This window comes from Hemiscyllium ocellatum, chromosome 5 (assembly GCF_020745735.1).
Source record: "Hemiscyllium ocellatum isolate sHemOce1 chromosome 5, sHemOce1.pat.X.cur, whole genome shotgun sequence".
In the NCBI taxonomy this organism is placed as follows: domain Eukaryota; kingdom Metazoa; phylum Chordata; class Chondrichthyes; order Orectolobiformes; family Hemiscylliidae; genus Hemiscyllium; species Hemiscyllium ocellatum.
Window position 1 is genome coordinate 116785502 of NC_083405.1, and position 20356 is coordinate 116805857.

The following is a 20356-nucleotide window of genomic DNA, read 5'->3' on the forward strand; positions in this document are numbered from 1 at the left end:
TGTGTGACATGCTGTCTTTGTGCATTATCCATCTTTAAATTCTCCAATGTCACGAGCTTTAAACATGATTTTCTCTTTCATATTTTTACCATTTGTTTCATGGGCTGGTTTTGAAATCTTAGGTGTTGCATATTAGGTAGTTCTGCACCTTGTCATTTTCCATCCATTATTAACTGTCACTTGCTTTGTCTGGACAGCAGTTGTAGGGTGGATGCAAGGATAATGTTCTCTGGTGGCACAAGAACAAGACAAATCAGGGCAGAATATATCCACTTAATGGCATATTTCTGGGGAGTATTGCTGAACAAAAATACCTTGGGGTTTATAGTTCCTTGAAAGTTGAGTTGCAGGTAGACAGAGTAGCGAAGAAGGTGTTTGGTACTCTTGCCTTTATTGCTCAGTGTCTTGAGTATCGAATTTGGGAAGTCATGCTGCAGCTGTACAGGACATTGATTAGGCTACTTTTGAAATACTGCTTTCGATTCTGGTCTTCCTGCTATAGGAAAGACATTGTGAAACTTGGAAAAAGTTCAGAAAAGACTAACAAGGATGTTGCTGGAGTTGGAAGGTTTGAGCTACAGGGAGAGGCTGAACAGGCTGGGGCTGTTTTCCCTGGAGCGTCGAAGGCTGAGGGAAGGATTAAACCTTGTAAAGGCTTTTAAAATCATGAGGGCCATGGAAAAGGTGAATAGCTATTTTTCCCCAGCCCTCATTTTTCCCTGCTGTATAACTCCATGACTAAGACTATGACTTTAAGTGGTTGTGGTTTTCAGATGAGACGGGCCTTTAGTACTGAGATGAAAAGTTTCTTCACTTTTGGGGGTGGTGAATCTGTGGAATTCTTTACCTCATAATGCAGTGGAGGCCAAGACACTGAATGTATTTAATGAATGAATAGGTGTCTCTACACTAGGCATGCCACGGGGCAAGGGGAGAGATGAGGAGTGTGGTATCGAGATAAGGGGTCAACCATGATTCTCTTGGCAGAGCAGGCTTAATGGGCCAAGTGGCTGCCTCTTTGTTCTGTTATGTATGTTTCTATCTTCAGTCTGTTCAGATGCAAGATGATATACATGCTAAATGTTTCACACCTTAGGTTGTTTGTTTTGTTATGCAGTTTTTCTGTCATTAATCCACAAAGTCAGTGGGAGAAAATTAAGCACTGGATGAATTTAACTCGTGTGCTGCTGCCTGGGATTTTTATGGATATCTTCAATAGTTGTATATTGACAGAAAATTGTTTAATCCTTAACAAAGTGTAAATATTTAGCCAGCCCCACCAACAGTGTCCAAAGGTACAATTGATATGTAGTCCAAGATGATGGTGTTAGTACAAGTTTCCAAATGTTGAAAGACATAAGTTTACAAGAGGAGGTGAATGGTGTGATGCAACATGCATTTAGGGAAATTTTTTTCCAGAAGTTAAAATGTAGACAGCTGATAGCATGTTTCTCAGGTGAGAGAAGTTGGAGATGGTGGGTAAAACTGCAAATATGAATCTTGATCAATGTCGACCAATGAGGGTAGGGTGATAAATGAGCAAGGTTGATGTACGTTAGAATACAGGCAGCCAAATTTTAGTTGGGTTTAAGTTTATGAAGCTGGAGGCTAGTCACAAGAACGTTGGTACAATTTGAGTTTGAAGGTGGCTTAAGCACAGATAAGGGATTTGATAGTCCCTGCACGTAGGCGGATTTGGAATTTGTTGCAATTAAAAGATTTGTACTTTATTTGCTTTTACTCAAAGATCTTCGAGTTGGACTCTTTTTGACGGTGATCGAGTTTTCTCATCTTTAAGAAAGACTTATTGATTAACACAGACATGGCAGGGTTGCCCAGACCTGTGGAGTGTGCATCTTATTTGATATCGCAACTTCAGGACACTTGTCATTCCATGCATATCAACATGCAGGAAATGTTGTCAGCTCTGGCAACATGAGCTCCAGATTGTAGAGCTTGAGCAGCAGAAAGCATCATTTGAGATGCGTTTATGAGCTTGAGAATTTTGGGGATAGAATATTTGTTGATGGGTCAATGCCAGTCATCAACATGTTGAAGAGGGAATGCGAGGTACCTGAAAAGACTAAAGTAGACTCTTGCACATTTAAATTTGGATTCCTTGTAGAAGGAGAGTAAACCCTGTGAATATATAAGAATAGTGCAGCGATTGAATAGTGGATAGATTTTTGAAGGTGGTTCAAAAGGGAGAATGGAGTAGGGATAGAAATGAAGGATGGGATCATTGCAAGATTTGATGGGGTGAAGATGTATCATTTGTGTTTGGGAAGGGAATCATCAAAGGTGGTTTTATCTTTTTAACCTCATTCTGATACTAACTGAAGTCTCGGTACTTTCCACCCAAGAGGAAAGAAGGAAGGGCAGATCAACAAAAGTTGAGGACGGAGTCTGAGCCCGTGATGGAAGAAGAGAGAGTGGAATAAAGATGAGAGAGAATGGTGTTACCCAGCTTTCTAACTTGCATGCAATGTCAGAAGTGAGTTATTAGAAATATGTTTAGTAGGTTTTGTCTGTATACAGGAGTTTTGAAAAGATGACACAACTACACCCTCTACCATTGGAGGCACATGCTTTATGATGTGAATGATGTAAGTGATGTCAGAATTCAATATTGGATTACTTGCCTTAATTAAAACATCAATTTATTTTAAATTGGAATTGACTTCTGTGGATGTGGTCACTCCAGAGTTGAGTTATGCTGACCAGGGAGTTGAGAAGGACTATGCAGGTTGTACTGGTGTCCACTCGATGCACCTGCTGTCTGATCCCTGCATAGGTATTATTTGTTCAATGATGTCACTGTCACATTTCATAATACCACATTTGATTCAGGGAGGCAAGAGCTAATTGGAAAACTAGTGGTGGTAAGGGATTTGATAGGCATATTGGCATTGAATATAGAATGGTATTTTATTTTCCTGGGCAAGGTCAAAAATGCTCCTAAGAGGGGAGGCTGATTAGCGAGTGGTCAGTATCAGTATATAGAACATAGATAGGGAGAGAGAAATGGTCCTGAGCTTATGGATTTAGGAAGGAAAGAGGAAACAGAATTCCAAGATAATCTTTTAATCAGGAGAGTGAAGCCATAAGGAAATGACAAAATGAGGATGGAAGTTTGAAAGTTGAGGCATTATTGGTTTAGTATGCAGTCTAGGTTAGCAAGCACAGGCATATCTGAATGGGATTTTTTTTGCAAGTCAACATGTGGGCAGTAGAGTTGCCGAGATTTGTACGAAAACGTTATTTAGGAGTGAAAGGTTGGAAGGCAGAAGGAGAGCGTTGAACCTGGGAAGTTTCGTGATAAGACATGAATGAGGCTTTTCGCAGAAGAGAAGCTGAGACTGGCGTGGAGTCTGAGTATCTGAGAGAAGTGAAAAAAGGCAGTCTTGGTGATGGGGTAGATAGGTGATTGGGACCAAATAGAATGTACAAGTTTGCTTCAATCTAAAATGGTGGACAGGGACAGGCATGGAGCTGGTGATTGGCAAATGAAGTTTGTGTGTCTGAGGCAAAATATAGTCACTTTGGTTTCCTCAGTGTTTAATTGCAAATAAATTTCTGCTTAGTCAAGACTGGATGCCAGATATGGTCAAAACAGCAATATGATTCAAGTGTTCAATTCAGAACTAGCGCCAACAGGCATGAATCATTATTCGTTCCTAAGACAACCTGAACAAAATAAATCATTAAGAATTCAGGACCAGTTCAGCCAGTAAGGCAATAAATAAAGTTCAAGGGAGTTAGAGCTGTACTATGTTGACCCAAAGTGGGGAAAAAAAGTTAGATTTGTTTTACTGGTTACATGAACTGGGCAATTTTATTGAAAGTTGATTTTTAAAAAAAAATTAAATGGTATACGATCTGACAGCTGCGCCCAGAGAAATTGAAGAAATTCCAAGAGATAACTTGTCCTTGGGAGTCCTGACACTTAACTCTTGCAAGTGAATTTGTTGGATGGCTAGCAGGGTGTATCTCCAGTAGTTCGAGCATTTTTAAAAATTCTCTAGTGATTATGAAACTCTTACAGCATGTTTACATAGAAATGTGAGAATGTTTTGCAAGGAAACGTGCCATTGGACCTAATTGGTCCTTCGTAGAACTATCCTTACAACTCACTTGATTTATTTGTTTCTTTTTCCTCTGTTTATCCAGCTTCTCTTTAAATGTATGACAAGAATTGGTGTTGCGTCCTCCACTTTTTGTCATTTACATAAATGATTTGGATGTGAGCATAAGAGGTACAGTTAGTAAGTTTGCAGATGACACCAAAATTGGAGGTGTTGAGAAGTGGCAGATGGAGTTTAATTCAGATAAATGCAAGGTGCTGCACTTTGGGAAAGCAAATCTTAGCAGGATTTATACACTTAATGGTAAGGTCCAAGGGAGTGTTGCTGAACAAAGAGACCTTGGAGTGCAGGTTCATAGCTCCTTGAAAGTGGAGTCGCAGGTAGATCGGATAGTGAAGAAGGCGTTTGGTATGCTTTCCTTTATTGGTCAGAGTATTGAGTACAGGAGTTGTGGGGTCATGTAGAGACTATACAGGACATTGGTTAGGCCGCTGTTGGAATATTGTGTGCACTGCTGGTCTCCTTCCTATCGGAAAGATATTGTGAAACTTGAAAGGGTTCAGAAAAGATTTACAAGGATGTTGCCAGGGTTGGAGGATTTCAGCTATAGGGAGAGGCTGAACAGGCTAGGGCTGTATTCCCTGGAGCGTCAGAGGCTGAGGGGTGACCTTATAGACGTTGACAAAATTGAGGAACATGGATAGGATAAATTGACCAAGTCTTTGCCCTGGGGTGGGGGAATCCAGGAATAGAGGGCCGAGGTTTAGGGTGAGAGGGGAAAGATATAAAAATGACCTCAGGGGTGGTACATGTGTGGAATGAGCTGCCAGAGGATGTGGTGGAAGCTGATAGAATTGCAACATTTAAGAGGCATTTGGATGGGTATGTGAATAGGAAAAGTTTGGAGGGATATGGGCCGGGTGCTGGCAGGTGGAACTAGATTGGGTTGGGATATCTGGTCGGCATGGACGGGTTGGACTGAAGGGTCTGTTTCCATGCTGTACATCTGACTCTGTATCCTTGCTGTGAGCCACAATTCGTCTTGATGCTTGTCGCTCCACATTCTAACCACTGTCTGGATAAAGCAGTTTCTTGTAGGTTTCGTATTTGATTAGCCAAATCGTCAATGTTAATGTCAGTCTACAGGGGAACCGCAATTATCCGAACGAGATGGGCAGGCATTATTTCGTTCGGATAATTGATTATTCAGTTAATTGATTCAATGCCTTTCCTCAGGTGCTCGGACGTTTCTGTTAAGTCTCCCTATTGAGGAGACCAGGCAGGAGCATACCATGTGAGAGCCCTCGCCCGCCACAAGCCCCTCAACCCTGCCCAGCAATGCCCCTCTCTGCCTCCAACACTGCCCCCGCATGCCCCACAACCCTTTCCAAAGCCAGTCCCTGCCTGCGCTCCCAACCCTGCCCAATACTGCCCCCAAGACCACCCCTTGCATGTCCCTGCAACCCGGTCCAACACCTGAGAGTCTCCAAGTAGCGCACACACCAACTTTATACTGCATCTTTTGATAGGTTCCACCTTTGCCCTCTACAGGGCAATGTTGGAGAGATTATCTGGGGAAAGGGGGGTTTCGGGTACACCTCTGTGTAGAACTCCAGGGAAAATGTGTCAGGGGAATGAGAGAGGGTGGGACGTCCATCATTTAGAGATGGTGCCTGGGCTCCCATCAGTCTAACACTGTTTCGCAATCAGTGTTGGAAACACGTCTTTGTAATGTTTCTATCAGAACCTCAAGATCTCTTTCGGATAATCCGCTATTTGGATAATTGATATTCAGATAATTTAGGTTCCTTTGTACTATTTGGAGCCTTCTCACTACTTTTGGTATGTAAGTCTGTGTTAGGGCGGTGACGCCACCATGTCACAACATGTCTGAACAGCTTGTTGTAAAAAAAAAAGTTACAACTGAAGTTGTTGATTCCACCTCAATAAATGTTTTGGAAGACTTGGACTTTCTCTCTCAGGAGTGGTGCTCAGAATTTGCCACAATACTAGTTAGAGCCTTGACAGAACACTGAAGAACTGTGCATGCTGAAAATCAGAAACAAAAATGAATCGCTGGAAAGCTCAGCAGGTCTAGTAGTATTTGTGGAGAGAAAACAGAGTTCCTGTTTTGGGTCCAGGTAATCCTTCAGAATTGTTTGTCGCTGGGAAAAGGTTGGTATATATGCTTAAGGGTGTGGAAGGAATAGGTGATAAGTGAAGATGGAATCCAGAGAGAAAGAGATACTAGCAGTTGGGCAGACAAAGCAATGGATAAAGATCAGCTTGGAGGAATGAATAGCTGTCAGATGGGACTGTAAGTGATTGACAATGACTTACTTGTGGAAACAGCCCGTGTGGTGACAAGGCCTGGTGTGTGAGGGTGAGGATAAGGACATGAAGGTGCTCCACTGAAAATTTGTTAAACTTGATATTGAGTTGAGCAGGCATTTGAGTTCCCAAGTGGAAAATGAGGTGGTGTTCTTCGAGCTTTTGCTGAGCTTTGCCGGAGCACTGCAGCAAACCTGAGACCGACACGTTGGCCAGGGAGCACAGTTGTTAGCTGAAGTGGCAGATAACTTGAAAATCAGGGTCATTTTTACAGACCGAGTGTAGGTGTTCTGCACAGTGGTCACCTTGTTTGTGCTACACTTCCTGAGTGGAATGGAGATGGCATTGTAAGCAGCGAATACAGTAGGCCAGATTGAGTGAGTGAAGGAGAAAGCGTGGACAGCAGGTTCTAGAGGTCAGAGTCAAAAGATGTGATCCTGGAAAAGCACAGCCAGTCAAGCACCATCTGAGGAGCAGGAGAGTCAACGTTTTGGACATAAACTGTAAGGAATATTGAGTGGGCTGCCCAAGGGCGCTGAGATATAAATGGGAGGGGGTGGGGCTGGGTTAAATAGTTCAGTGAGAGAGTGACTCATTGAGATCTTTGTGGAAGGAGGAGGAGAACCTCTTCAAGATGGGCATCCTTGGAAGAGGCTTTGCAGTCAGGTTTTAGCGAGGAGGAGAAAGGGAGGACTGGGGATCAGAGTCAAAAAGTGTAGTGCTGGAAAATGCCTGAAACGTCGACGACTCTGCTCCTCTGCCTGATCTGCTCTGCTTTTCCGGTGTCACACTACATTGAGTGAAGAGCAGGTATATTGCAGCTTCACCAGGAAGCTGGGAGTGGGTTCTCTGATAATGAGGGGGGGTAGTTTAATGGGCAGGTGTTACACCTTCTGTGATTGTATGGAAGGGGGTGTGGGGAGATATCAGGACTGAAGGAGTGGACCAAGATGTAAGCCTTACACAGGGACCATTGTCAGCAGGACAAGAGAGGGGAGGGGAATGTGTGTCTAGTGATGGCATTCTACTGGAGGTGGTTGAAGTGTCGGCTGATGATTCTTTGGATGCTGGTGGAATGTAGATGAGGGTGAGGGGGGGGGGGGGGGGCGGGTGCTCGTGCTGGAAGATAAGAGATGAAGTGAGGGCTAAAGGGCTGGAGATGTCAAACATGGCTGAGGGTAATGTTAACTATGGTGATGGGAATCCTTGGTTGAGAAAGAAGGTAGACATTTCAGAAGTCCCCTTGTCGAAGTTAATATCATTGGAACAGGTGAGACAGGAACGAGGGGAATGGAATTGAGCTTTTACAGGAAACCAAGTACGAGGATGTATAGTTGTGGCAACTGTGGAGTTGGTAGGATATTTGTAGGGGTTGTGGTGGATACTAGTGGCCAGCCTACCCCCTGGAATCAAAATAGAACTGGCATGGAAGGAATCAGAGTTGGACCAGGTGAAGGTGAGAGGAGCATGGAATGGAAAGCGAAATTGATAAATTGAGTCATAGAGATGTATAGCCTGGAAACGGACCCTTCAGTCTAACTCTTCCATGCTGTCCAGATATCCTAACCTAATGTAGTCCTATTTGCTACCACTTGGCCCATATCCTACCAAACCCTTCTGATTGATATATCCATCCAGGTGCCTTTTTTAAATCTTGTTATTGTACCCACCTACACTTCCTTTGGCAGCTCATTCTAAGCATGCACCACCCTCTGAAAAAATTACCCTTGGGTCCCTTTTATATCTTTTCCCCTCTCTCCCAAAACTTATGCTGTCTAGTTCTGGACTCATCCCAGAGAGAAGACCTTGTCTATTTATTCTATCCATGCCCCCCCTAATTTTGTAAACCTCTACAAGATCACCCCTCGGCCTCCGCTCCAAGGAAAACAGCCCCAGCCTGTTCAACCTCTACCTATAGCTCAAATCCTCCAACCCTGGCAACATCCTTGTAAATTTTTTCTGAACCATTTCAAGTTTCACGACGTCTTTCCAGTAGGAAGGAGACCAAAATTGCACGCAATATTCCAACAGTGGCCTGACCAATGTCCTGTACAGCCACAACATGACCTCCCAACTCCTGTACTCAATACTCTGACCAATAAAGGAAAGCATACCAAACACCACCTTCACTATCTTATCTACCTGTGACTCTACTTTCAAGGAGCTATGAACCTGCACTCCAAGATCTCTTTGTTCAGCAATACTCTAGGACTTTATCATTACGTATATAAGTTATGTAAACAACACGACGGCTGGAGGAGGAGCGCCTCATCTTCCGCCTGGGAACTCTCCAACCACAAGGTATTAATTCAGATTTCTCCAGTTTCCTCATTTCCCCTCCCCCCACCTTGTCTCAGTCGGTTCCCTCAACTCAGCACCGCCCTCCTAACCTGCAATCCTCTTCCTGACCTCTCCGCCCCCACCCCACTCTGACCTATCACCCTCACCTTGACCTCCTTCCACCTATCCCACCTCCATCGCCCCTCCCCCTAGTCCCTCCTCCCTACCCTTTATCTTAGCCTGCTTGGCTCTCTCTCTCTCTTATTCCTGATGAAGGGCTTATGCTCGAAACGTCGAATTCTCTATTCCTGAGATGCTGCCTGGCCTGCTGTGCTTTGACCAGCAACACATTTGCAGCTGTATATAAGTTATGCTCTGTCTTGCTTTTCCAAAATGCAGCACCTTTCATTTATCTAAATTAAATTAAATTAAATTCTATCCGCCACTTCTCAGCCCATTTGCCCACCTGATCACGATCCTGTTGTACTCTGAGGTAAACCTCTTCACTGTCCACTGCACCTCCAATTTTGGTATCATCTGCAAACTTCCAAACTATACCTCCTATGTTCACATCCCAATCATTTACATATGCAGTAATCCCAGCACCGATCCTTGTGGCACACCACTGGTCACTGGCCTCCAGTCTGATAAGCAATCCTCCACCACCAACCTCTATCTGCTATTTTCAAGCCAGGTCTGCATCCAAATGGCTTGTTCTCCCTGTATTCCATGAGATTGAACCATGCTAACAACTCTACCATGAGGAACCGATTCAAATGCCTTACTGAATTCCATATAGGTTACGTTTACTGCCCTGCCCTCATCAATTGTCTTTTTTACTTGTTTAAAAAAACACTCAATCAAGTTCATGAGACAGGAGACAAAGCTGTGCTGACTATCCCTAATCAGTCCTTGACTTTCCAAGTACATGTAAATCCTGTCCCTCAGGGTTCCCTCCGCTGACATCAGGCTCACTGCTGTTGTTCCCTGGCTTTTCCTTACTTTTCTTAAATAGTGGCACCATGTTGGGCAACCTCCAGTTTTCCAGCGCCTCACCTGTGACTATAGATAATGGAAGATTTCTTTGCCTAAAGACATGTGTGAACTAATGGCTTTTTAGGATAATCACCTGTGATATAAGGCTGTCATTCAACTAGCTTTTAACTCCAGTTGTTTATTGAAGTGAACTTTCATCTCCCATTCATTCAAATGCATTTCCTCAAATGTTAACCTGAGGTTCTGTTTGTTGCTGGTCGAATGATGTTGCTATAATGTTACCATCTCCCCAAGTATGATTGTGCTCAGGTTTATGAAGAACTAAGTAACAATGTTGAGACCTTTTTAAACAATCATGATACTTGCACCACTTGAATAAAGATTGTCAAATACATCTGTTTTCTGCAGACATTTCGAAATATTTAAAGGTCAAATACAGTTAGTATATTAATAAGAACATCTTGGCACTAGAGCATTGCAGTGATATATAACTCTTCTGCAATTGTCACTCGCCATGCTCATGCTTTCTGCTTAATATTTCAATGCTTTTCAGCAGTTGAAAATTGGAGTTCGTCATTAATTTCAAATCTGTGGTCAGGTCAAAGCTTTGTAAACTCCAAACATCTGTTGAAAGTTTAAGTTGAATGTGAAAACTTACTTTGAACATCATGTTCATGACTCCAGGCAGACTTGAGAATGTATATGGAACAAGTTTATGATACTCTTAATGCTATGGAATTAGTTTAACTTTTTTTCACCTCTTGAATTGGTGAAGTATTCTCCTTTTAATTCTTTAAGTCCTTGGGCGAGAATAAAGATCTGATTGCTGATACATGGAGTATGCATTGGTAAGAGAATGAAATAGATGAAAAGATTGATGCCACCAAATCTATTATTTTCCTCTTTTTTTTTCCCTTTCTGACCAAGCTGTGCTATTTTACCTTTTTTGCAGATCTTGAAGTCCAGATTTTTCAACATGTGCTGTGAGTTAGTCAGCTGCAGTTAATGTTCAGGAAGAGTATTCGCTTCAAAGAAGTTTGGACTATAAATGTTGATTTTTCACAATGGTGCTTATTGGGAATGATGTCTGGTTGGCAGACATGAATTCGAATGTGGGTATCATATTCTCTAGCTGATTAAGCTGAGTTGGTGATCCTGCATCTCAACATTATTTAAGTGAGTTAGTTGTTAGGGTTGAACAAAAAAATGGAATGACAGTGTACTCTAGCAGCAGGAATACAAGTTGAAGCTGAGCTTTCCACTGATTGCATACTTGCTCTATTTCTTCTGTTAAGCGTACACCATATGGTCAAGGTCTTGCAGAGCTTATCTAAATGAAAGTTGCATTATTTCATATTGTTATATTGGGCAATTGAATAAAACCTACCTTCGCAACTACATATTCAAAAGTTCTTTGAAGTAGTCATTTAGTTTAATGGGGTAGTTTGAGGAGGCTTGTGACAATCTGTGATGTTGGAGATGAGGGTGACGTCATACACAAATTGCTCTTCAAAGACTAAGTGTGAGAAAAGTTGTAAAGTTAAATAGATTGTCATAGCATGATGGAATGATGCTGTGGAGGAATAGGAATTTGAGATTTTAAAATTTTAAATAAATATTTGGCTGAAATCCAATGTAGATAAGCAAAAGTGCAGATAATTATTTTAGACCAGTTGAGTTAATTAAAGATGAAAGACCAGCAAATACGTCAGGCCAAATGAAGAAAGCATGTTGAGAAAGTGTAAGAGTCCAGCTTAGGGTTGCTTGACAAAGGCTCAGCTTGCATGACTTGTTTACTGCAAGCTGGTCAATGAGGTGCTGGAGGCAAGGGTAGTGGTTTAATAAGGTAAAGAACATCCATTGTATCATGTCAGTTAACGAGGTGAGGAACACCCATTGTGAAATGCTAGCTGACATAATCTTTACTGTTGATGTTCGCTGATTGATTGTGTGACCATTACAACATAGATGTTGCCTTATTTGGAAACTGCTCCCTATAAGTGACCATTTAATTCATTAAGAATCTGCTGTTCGAGAGAAGACCAAGAACTCCAGTCTCTGTGCACGTGAGCGATCGTTCTCTCTCTCGGAATAAAGCTGAAGAAGGTCGAGCCATACTGTGTCTGAGTGTTTGCTCTGACTGAAACGGGGATAGGGAAATGGGACGAGAATGTTTAATGGTTAAAATGGATGCAATGCAAATTAAGAAGGTAGAAATAGACCCTGAACAAAATTAAAGAAGGCATGGTGGCTCAGTGGTTAGTACTGCTCCCCAAAGCGCCAGGCACCCAGGTTCGATTCCAGCCTCGGGCTGTGTGCAGGTTGCACATTCTCCCTGTGTCTGCATGGATGTCCTCTGTATGTTCTGGTTTCTTCAAGTGCTCACATCAGGTGAATTAGCCAAAGCGAAGTTGCCCATAGTGTTAGATGCATTAGTCAGCAGGAAATGGGTCTGGGTGAGTTACTCTTCAGAGGGTAAGTGTGGACTTGTTGGGCTGAAGGGCCTGTTTCCACATGATGGGGAATCTAAATTAATCTAATCGAAAAAAATGATGACAGTGTTTCTCTGTCTGGTTCAGTAGAAGTGACTGGCCAGGGAGAGGTAATGGTATTATCTCAAATTTAGTATTTAGAGGTAGTTGGCAAAGGTTTTCGGAAAAAAACCAAAATGTTTAGTGTTTGTTTTAATACTGTATTACTTGTTATACATGATATTTTTGAGATGAATGGGCTATCTCTCCTGAATAAGCAAATTTGGGTATTTTCCAAGAAGGCATTTCAAACAGTGCAGGTCTTAAGATGATCTATTTTACTGAATGCATGAAGTAAAGGTGAATTTGCCATTGTTTTACTGGACCGTAGGGCTGCTCTTGAATGGTGATTGTTTAATCTGAGGGCCACTGGACTTTTGAGGTGAGATGGAGAAGGAGAGTCCTTCATGGTAACTTCAACTAGACGAGAATTGAGCCCATACTGTTGGTATCATTCTGCATCACAAACCAACCTTCCAGCCAAATGAAGTAACTACCCTCTCAGAGAAGCAGCTATGGGATCCTTGCTGCAGGTCTCTGCCAGCAATATAGTCACTGGGAAGAGTCGCTGTACTTGCATCAGCTACTGTAGCTGAATCTTAGAATTAAGCAATGTCAAATGAGGTGATTTTAGTACTGAATATCTATTTGGCATGAACATGCTAGCTTGAATTACACTGGCTATTTTATAGAGTGAAACTTGAATTCTTGACTAAAGCTAGACATGTCTCCTATTTTGGAGAAACCTCACAATCTTTTCAGTTTAAAACTGAATTTTAATGCACTAAGTTGTGTTTGTTGAGCAACAGTCAATATGTGCGTATCTTGCAGTTGGGTGTGAATGATTTTTATGTTCTATTGAAATGTTGCAAACTGATTTTTTTGTTTTAAAAAAATTAATTCATGGAATATGGACGCCTATTGTCCACACCAATATGAAGCTGATTGTGCAGACTAAGAATTGTCTCCATTCTTTTATGTACTTGATGCCCAGTGTATTCTCTTTAATTTAGCCATGTTCTTTGGTTTTCGAAGACAATAAGATCTTGTAACAAAATTAGGCAATTCAGCCCATCAGGCCTGCTCTGCCATTTGACCCAGTAACCCTTGATCCCCTTACTAATTAAGTAAACTTATTGACTGGTAATCCACAGCCTTCTGCAGCAATGACTCCTACAGATTCATGCCCCTCTGGCTGAAAAAGATTCTCCTCTTGTTCATTCTGAAGGGTCATCTCATCAATCTGAGGCTGTGCCCTCAGTATGTGGTGTCTCCAACTTGTGGAAACATCCTCCCCAAGTCCACACCATCAAGGCGGCTTAGTATACTATAAGTTTCAATCTGATCTAATCAAACCCTGCCCCATATCCAATCCTTCTAAACTCCTTTTTAAGTATAGACCCAGAGTCCTCAGCCGCTCTTCATATGGCAAGCCCTTCACTCTAGGATGATTCTTGTAAACCTCCTGTGCACTGTATGAAATGCCAGGATATTCATTCTTGGATACAGGGCCCAAAACTGCTCACAGACCAGATGCTCCTATTGGTTCAGCAGGACCTTTTGCTGTTGTACGCTAGCCCTCTTGAAATTATTGCTAATATTACATTTGTCTTTACTGCCAACTGAACCTGCATGTTAGCCACATAGCACTCAGACTCCCCAAACCCTTTCTGCTTCAGATTTCTGAAGCTTTTTCCCATTTTAGGAAAGATATAAAAGATATATAAGGAGCAACTTTTTCACGCAGAGGGTGGTACGTGTATGGAATGAGCTGCCAGAGGAAGTGGTGGAGGCTGGTACAGTTGCAACAGTTAAAAGGCATTTTGGATGGGTATATGAATAGGAAGGGTTTGGAGGGATATTGGTCAGCTGCTAGCAGGTGGGACTAGATTGATTTGTGATATCTGGTCTGCATGGACAGATTGGACTGAAGGGTATGTTCCATGCTGTACATCTCTGACTTTATTTTTACTTTCAAAGTGCATAAACTCCCATGTGCCCATTTCTATTCCATCTGCCATTTCCTTGCCCTGTCTTCCAGCATGTCCAAGTCCACTGCAGTGTCCCAGCTTCCTCAACATTATGTGCGCCTCCGATTTATCTTTTGCTAATGTTGCAGGTGGGACAATTCCCTCTGTTCCTTCGGCCAGATTGTTAATGTATAATATGAATAGTTGTAAGCCTAATGCAGACCCCTACCGAATTCCACTATAACTGGCTGCCATCTTAAAAAAAAACTCTTTATACCCCATCTCTGCCTTCTGCCAATCAGGCAATCCTCTATCCATGCCAGTATCTTGCCCCCAACACCATGGATTCTTATTTTATTTAGCATTATGTGCAGCATCTTATCAAAGGAATTATAATGAGTTAAACAAATGGTTGTAAACTGAATGTGTTAAAGCCTTAGACACTCTTCTATTTGATTCAGTGAGGCATGCTTTTATTTATCGAACCTAATGTGTGATTTCTTTGAAAGAACCTACTGCAAAACTAAGTTTACTTTATTGACTGTCCTGTCCAATCCAATCAAATGTATTGGAAGTTTTTTATGCATGTGTTCTTTATTGCCTTTCCTTTAAAGGAAAAGGATTGGCAACAGCAAAACAGTGTCACTTCAACACATCTTAAATTGCAGCTCCTATTTTGTTTGTAATGGTGCTTTTGAAATGTTAGCTTGGGTTAGATTGTCACTCCAAGGACTCTGCAGCATTTGCGTGTGGTACAGATAGGGTTAGCTGATAGGATGCTGTAAGATATTGCACAATAGCATTGAGGTAAAATTATTTCAATAAATATGGTTGCTAAGATTGAAACCTGAGACTTTAGGTTGGCACTCCACAAGAGCCTAAAATGTTCTTGCTTATCTTCACCCAAGCATAGATGGTATTATCAAATTGGGTGAAGATTGGGCAATCTCCAACATTCATCGTTTTAGAGCCATGACTGTTTACAACACAATGTATGATACTAAGAACTCTGCAATATTTTGTTGTATTCCCTACCAATTTGTTTATTCAAGCTACATAGTGTCTGAGCTGGGTTCTGACTTTACCATGGTTTTTTTTTTATTTTTATTGGTCCAGAAGTATTAAATGAACATCAGAAACAGGGGAGGTTTATAATGGGGATCCAAAAAGGCGTAGTTTGGTTATTTTGATTAGATTAGACTAGATTAGACTTAGTGTGGAAACAGGCCCTTCAGCCCAACAAGTCCACACCGACCCGCCGAAGCGAAACCCACCCATACCCCTACATTTACCCCTTACCTAACACTACGGGCAATTTAGCATGGCCAATTCACCTGACCCGCACATCTTTGGACTGTGGGAGGAAACCGCAGCACCCGGAGGAAACCCACGCAGACACGGGGAGAACGTGCAAACTCCACACAGTCAGTCGCCAAAAATGTTGGGGAACATAGTGTACCTCGACGGATGAACTGAAGGAAATTTCTGTTAGCAGGGAAAATTGAGATTAAAGACCGATTAAGTCCTTGTTGTCCGATAATCTGTTTCCCAGAATACTTGAAGTAGCCCTCAAAATAGTAGATGGTCATCTTTTCAAGATCCTCCAGATCCTGAGACGTTTCATAGACTAGATGGTAGCTAATGTTATCCCATTTTTAAAAAGGAGGTAGTGGGAAAACAGGGAACCTTAGACTGGATGGCCAGTAGTGGGGAAAATGCTCGAGTCCATTATAGAAGATTAATAGCAGAACACTATTTGGTTTGGACAAAGTCAGCATGGATTTAAGAAAGAAAATCATGCTTGATAAATCTAGTGGAATCTTTTGAGGATGCAACCAGCAGTTTCGATTGGGGAGAGTCAGTAGATGTGGCTTACTTAGACTATTACAAGGGTTTTGATAAAGTCTCCTGTATTATCAAGTTGAAAGTGTGTACTATCACTTTGAGAGAGTGAATGCTGTTCTGAACTAAGCTTTCAAGCATCTGTGTATATGATTAGATGGCTGTCCCAGAGTGTATTGGAAAGTTGAAAATATGTAACATTTGACTGTGAAATGGATACTTGAGTTGGTGGTTGTTTTGACAATGATCCAAATTATGCCCCAGGCTACTAAAACCTGATTGAGTTTGAATTTATTATGTTGCCAACACTTACCCAGTGAGACGACCTGATGATGGAGATATGAAAATGCAGACATTTTTGAAAATTGGAGCGAGCAACTGCTATTGAGATAAATGGAGGGAGAGCCAACATCTTGTTCTCTAAGAAATTAGAAAGCACTCTCTATCAAAGGTACCTTTTTCATATGAAACATACTTGCAGTAAAAAGAAGGAAGATGATCCAGGGAGTTCCTCAGCTGGAAGAAGAGACACACAAGACAACAGCATCTGTGTGTTTTGAAATTAAGTTGATGTAATTTTCATAAGTCTTATTGGAACACTTTTTTGTAAAGTTGGTGGCAGGTAGTAAACAGTTAAGACAAAGAGGGGCTTAGAGTTGTGAACAGTTGTTTTAATGTTCACTTTCCGTTAAAACATAAGCTGATGTTATTTTCTTTAAATAGTGAAATTTGGGAGTCACTCATTTTAACAAATTGCAAGGCGAGGTGAGTTTTTCCTGTGTTTTGTTTAATTAACAAAGGGTTTCACCTCCGTGTTGTAACACGTGAGCATGCGAAGTTTTAAGGTGCAGGGATTGGGATAGTCTGGTTGACAAGAAACAAAAATTAGCAATGAGCTGGTCTTGTTCTGAGTGACAGGCAATGATCAGTGACATACTGTGGTTTTTGCAGATGACACAAAGCTGGATGGGTGGTTGAGGTGGTGAGGATTGTGCAAAGATTCTTCAGTGTGATTTGTAGAAGTTTAGTGATTGGGCAAATGCATGGTACATGAAGTCACCCTGACCCTATCCACATTTGTAGGAAAAACAGGAAGTCAGATTAATATCTGAATTGCAATAGATTTGAAAAGGGGGGTGGGGGGGAGGTGTGCACATAGTCATGATGTGGAGGAGCCGGTGATGGACTGGGGTGGACAAAGTTAAAAATCTCTCAACACCAGGTTACGGTCCAACAGGTTTATTTGGAAGCACTAGCTTTCAGAGCACCGATTTTCAAGTGGTTGTGGAGTAGGACCATAAGACACAGAATTTATAGCAAAAGGTTACAGTATCATGCAAGTAAAATTATACATGTAACAAATCTCTATTGTTACGTCTCCCATCTTTTAGAATGAGTTATAAGTTTAGGTTCGTTAAGCCTTAAATCCCTGAACTACTTTTAAATCATATTCTCAAGATAAGTTAACGTTTTATTTTTTTTAAAAAAAGGTGCCATCTCAACTCAGATAATGCCTTTAAAGGTCACAATCTGACCTCCACTTTTTAAGGAATTGTCTGAGCACCTTTTTTCTTTTGAAAAACTTTAACTTATCACTCAGGTGATCAACTCTTTGTTATTTCTCAGTTCCACCCAAGTAACTTTCCTGAATGTATTCCCAGGAAAATTCTCCCTAAATACAGCCGGATTGTGAACCTGAATCAAAAATGCGGTTTCGCCTTCTCTGTTGGCTGACAATCCTCCAGAGCATTAAACTGCCAGTCGTGTCCATCCCTGAGCCACATCTCTAATTGCTTTGATATCCCTGTTCCATGTTCCCAACCATGCCCTGAGTTCATCTTGCTTCGCCTGTTGTATTGAAATAAATGCAGTTTAATTTATTAGTTCTACCTCCTTCTGTACTTTGTTCCTTCCTGCACTGAATATTTGATGTACTCTTTTTTTTTTCCCCCCCAACTGTACCAGTGTCAGACTGATCACGTTCCTCACTATCTCCCTGAGTTGCCCCTCCCTATTTTACTAGTTTAAATCCCCCTGAGCAGCTCTGGCATATCTCCCTGCCAGTATAGTAGTCCCTTTCCAGTTTGGGTACAATCCATCATCCTTTACAGGTCGCTTCTACCTGAAAACATTTCGATGATCCCAGGTGTGCCAGGTCTGAGGAAGATCATTTGGAATCTCTGTTTTCATAACAGGATTCGAGTCCAGGAGTAAGAATGTCTTCCTGCTATGTATAGGGCCTTGGTGAGATTACACCTGGAGCATTTGTGTGTGGTTTTGATTGTCTTATCTGGGGGTAGGAAGAGTGCAAAAAATGTTTGCCAGACTGATTCTGGAGATGACGGTACTGAAGAGAGACTGGATCAGTGCAGGCTGTATTCACTGGAGTTTGGAAGAATGAGAAGGGATCCCATGGATCATTCTCCAGGAATAGACAGTGTACATCTTGGAGGGATGTTGCCAGTGACCAGGGAATCCAGATCCTGGGTTCACTGGCTCAGGGCTTGTGCCCGAAGCGTCGAGTTTCCTGTTCCTTGGATGCTGCCTGACCTGCTGCGCTTTAACCAGCAGCACATTTTCGGCTAATGATATAGGATAGGTTATTTAGTCCTAGAGAAGAAATTTCTTCACCCAGAGTTTATGGGTGAGAGAGGGTAAGGGAAGAAAGTGAGAACAGGGCACCAAGTTGGGTGATGAGCCATAATTTTGTTGAATGGCAGGTTTGATAAGCCGAGCAACCTACTCCTTCACTCCCTCTGTTTCTGAAACCTTCTTTATAAAGTTAATTCACTACTTCACTATAGCTGCTTAGAGAATACCTAAGTCAAGTAACTTCTAAGGAAAGCAATCCTATTTGTGATCCATTGGCACATTAATCCTTTGTCTTCTTCTCTATTTATTCTGTTTGACTGGTTAGTTTTTCAGCAATTGTTTAATTTATTACAGATTCTGGATCTGTTACTTGCACATTATGAATCTACTGATGAGTTTTGTTTCTAATTTTGCAGATGATCATGAAGATGAAGATGCCATTGTCAACAGAATTTCGTATGTACCTAGAAATTTTAAAAAATCTTTTGATATCTCCCCTTTGCTAAGTGTGCTAGATTGACTCAAGGACTCTGTGTTGTGCTGTGATTTAGCAGACAGTTCTGCTCTTCAACTCAATGGCATTGAATTAAGTTATAAATCAACTTCCCTTGGGACAAAAACAACTCGTGCAGAGCAACTCAAATAACCCCAAAAAAATCTTCAAATCAGCTTGTAGAGTAAATGCTCTAACAGAAGAGAGTGAGTGCTAGTGATAAGTATGTAGCTAAATGTATTTGAAAATGTTTCTTTATACCATAAATCATACACATGGACCCAGGCAAACTCAACACTTAAAATTTCTGCACAATCCTCTCCTCTAAAAATTTATATCTCCAAATTCTGGCCTTTTATCCATTCTGATCTCTCTGTGCCTGCAACATTGATCTGCCAAGATCTCATGCTTGCTACTTCACTCACTTGATATCTGAAAAAAACAATAAACTTGCATTTATTTGGATGACCCAAAGTGTAATTGTGCTTAAAAGGAGATATTGGCCAGTTTGTACTTGGCCATTTCTTTCAAATAGAAATGACTAGGACATAAGCTTTTAGGTGTTGGTTGAGAGATGAGCATTGACCAGGTATGCAACTCCGGCTCTTTTGGGTTGTTCTTTTGATATAAAACTGTGTTCTTTTGTTATGAAAGGTCAAAAAGTCGAGAAACGTGGAGTCCAGCACTTCCTTGGACTGTGCTGGTTTCCATATCCGCATTAGACCCAAAGCTTCCAAGAGTACCCCTCACACCTACTTTATTAGCCTAGGTATGTCCTGCATTTTTGGACCGAACATCCATTGATGAAGTTTCAGAAATACGCTGTGGAACCTTTAATTCAGCTGGACGATCAATAGTTGGGCAAAGCCGTTTGACCTTTGCAAATACATCACCTTGCACCTATCTAGGTTGGATTTCATTTGCTACTTTTCTGTCCACCTGATCAGTACTTTAGGATTCCCATGACTTTCCCATGGTTTGTACACTGAATTGCTCTGAAACATCACATGCTCATTTTTGTATTCAAGTATTGTTAAGGTGCAGGTGAGCATTCCAACTATCTTTAGAACTACTTTAGAGTAAGGGAGTAAAAACCAGCAAAACTTTAGAAACTCATCAAAGTTTGCTTTGTTTACATCTGAGCTCTTACCTGTTTGCTTGGATTCACCTCATTTGCAAATGGAGGACAAGAATCTGAAAGCTCACTTGAGTGTTTCGAGATTGCTGACCAGAACT

General features: G+C 41.6%; 1 protein-coding gene across 1 annotated transcript in view; it reads left to right on the forward strand.

Moving 5' to 3' along the window:
* The window catches only part of lmbr1 (limb development membrane protein 1), a 270045-nt gene that overhangs the window by 17540 nt on the left and 232149 nt on the right, over positions 1 to 20356 (forward strand). Inside the window, exon 3 of the mRNA XM_060825130.1 lies at positions 19044 to 19083. Within this exon, the coding sequence (XP_060681113.1) occupies positions 19044 to 19083 (40 nt within the window). The remainder of the gene's footprint in view (positions 1 to 19043; positions 19084 to 20356) is intronic.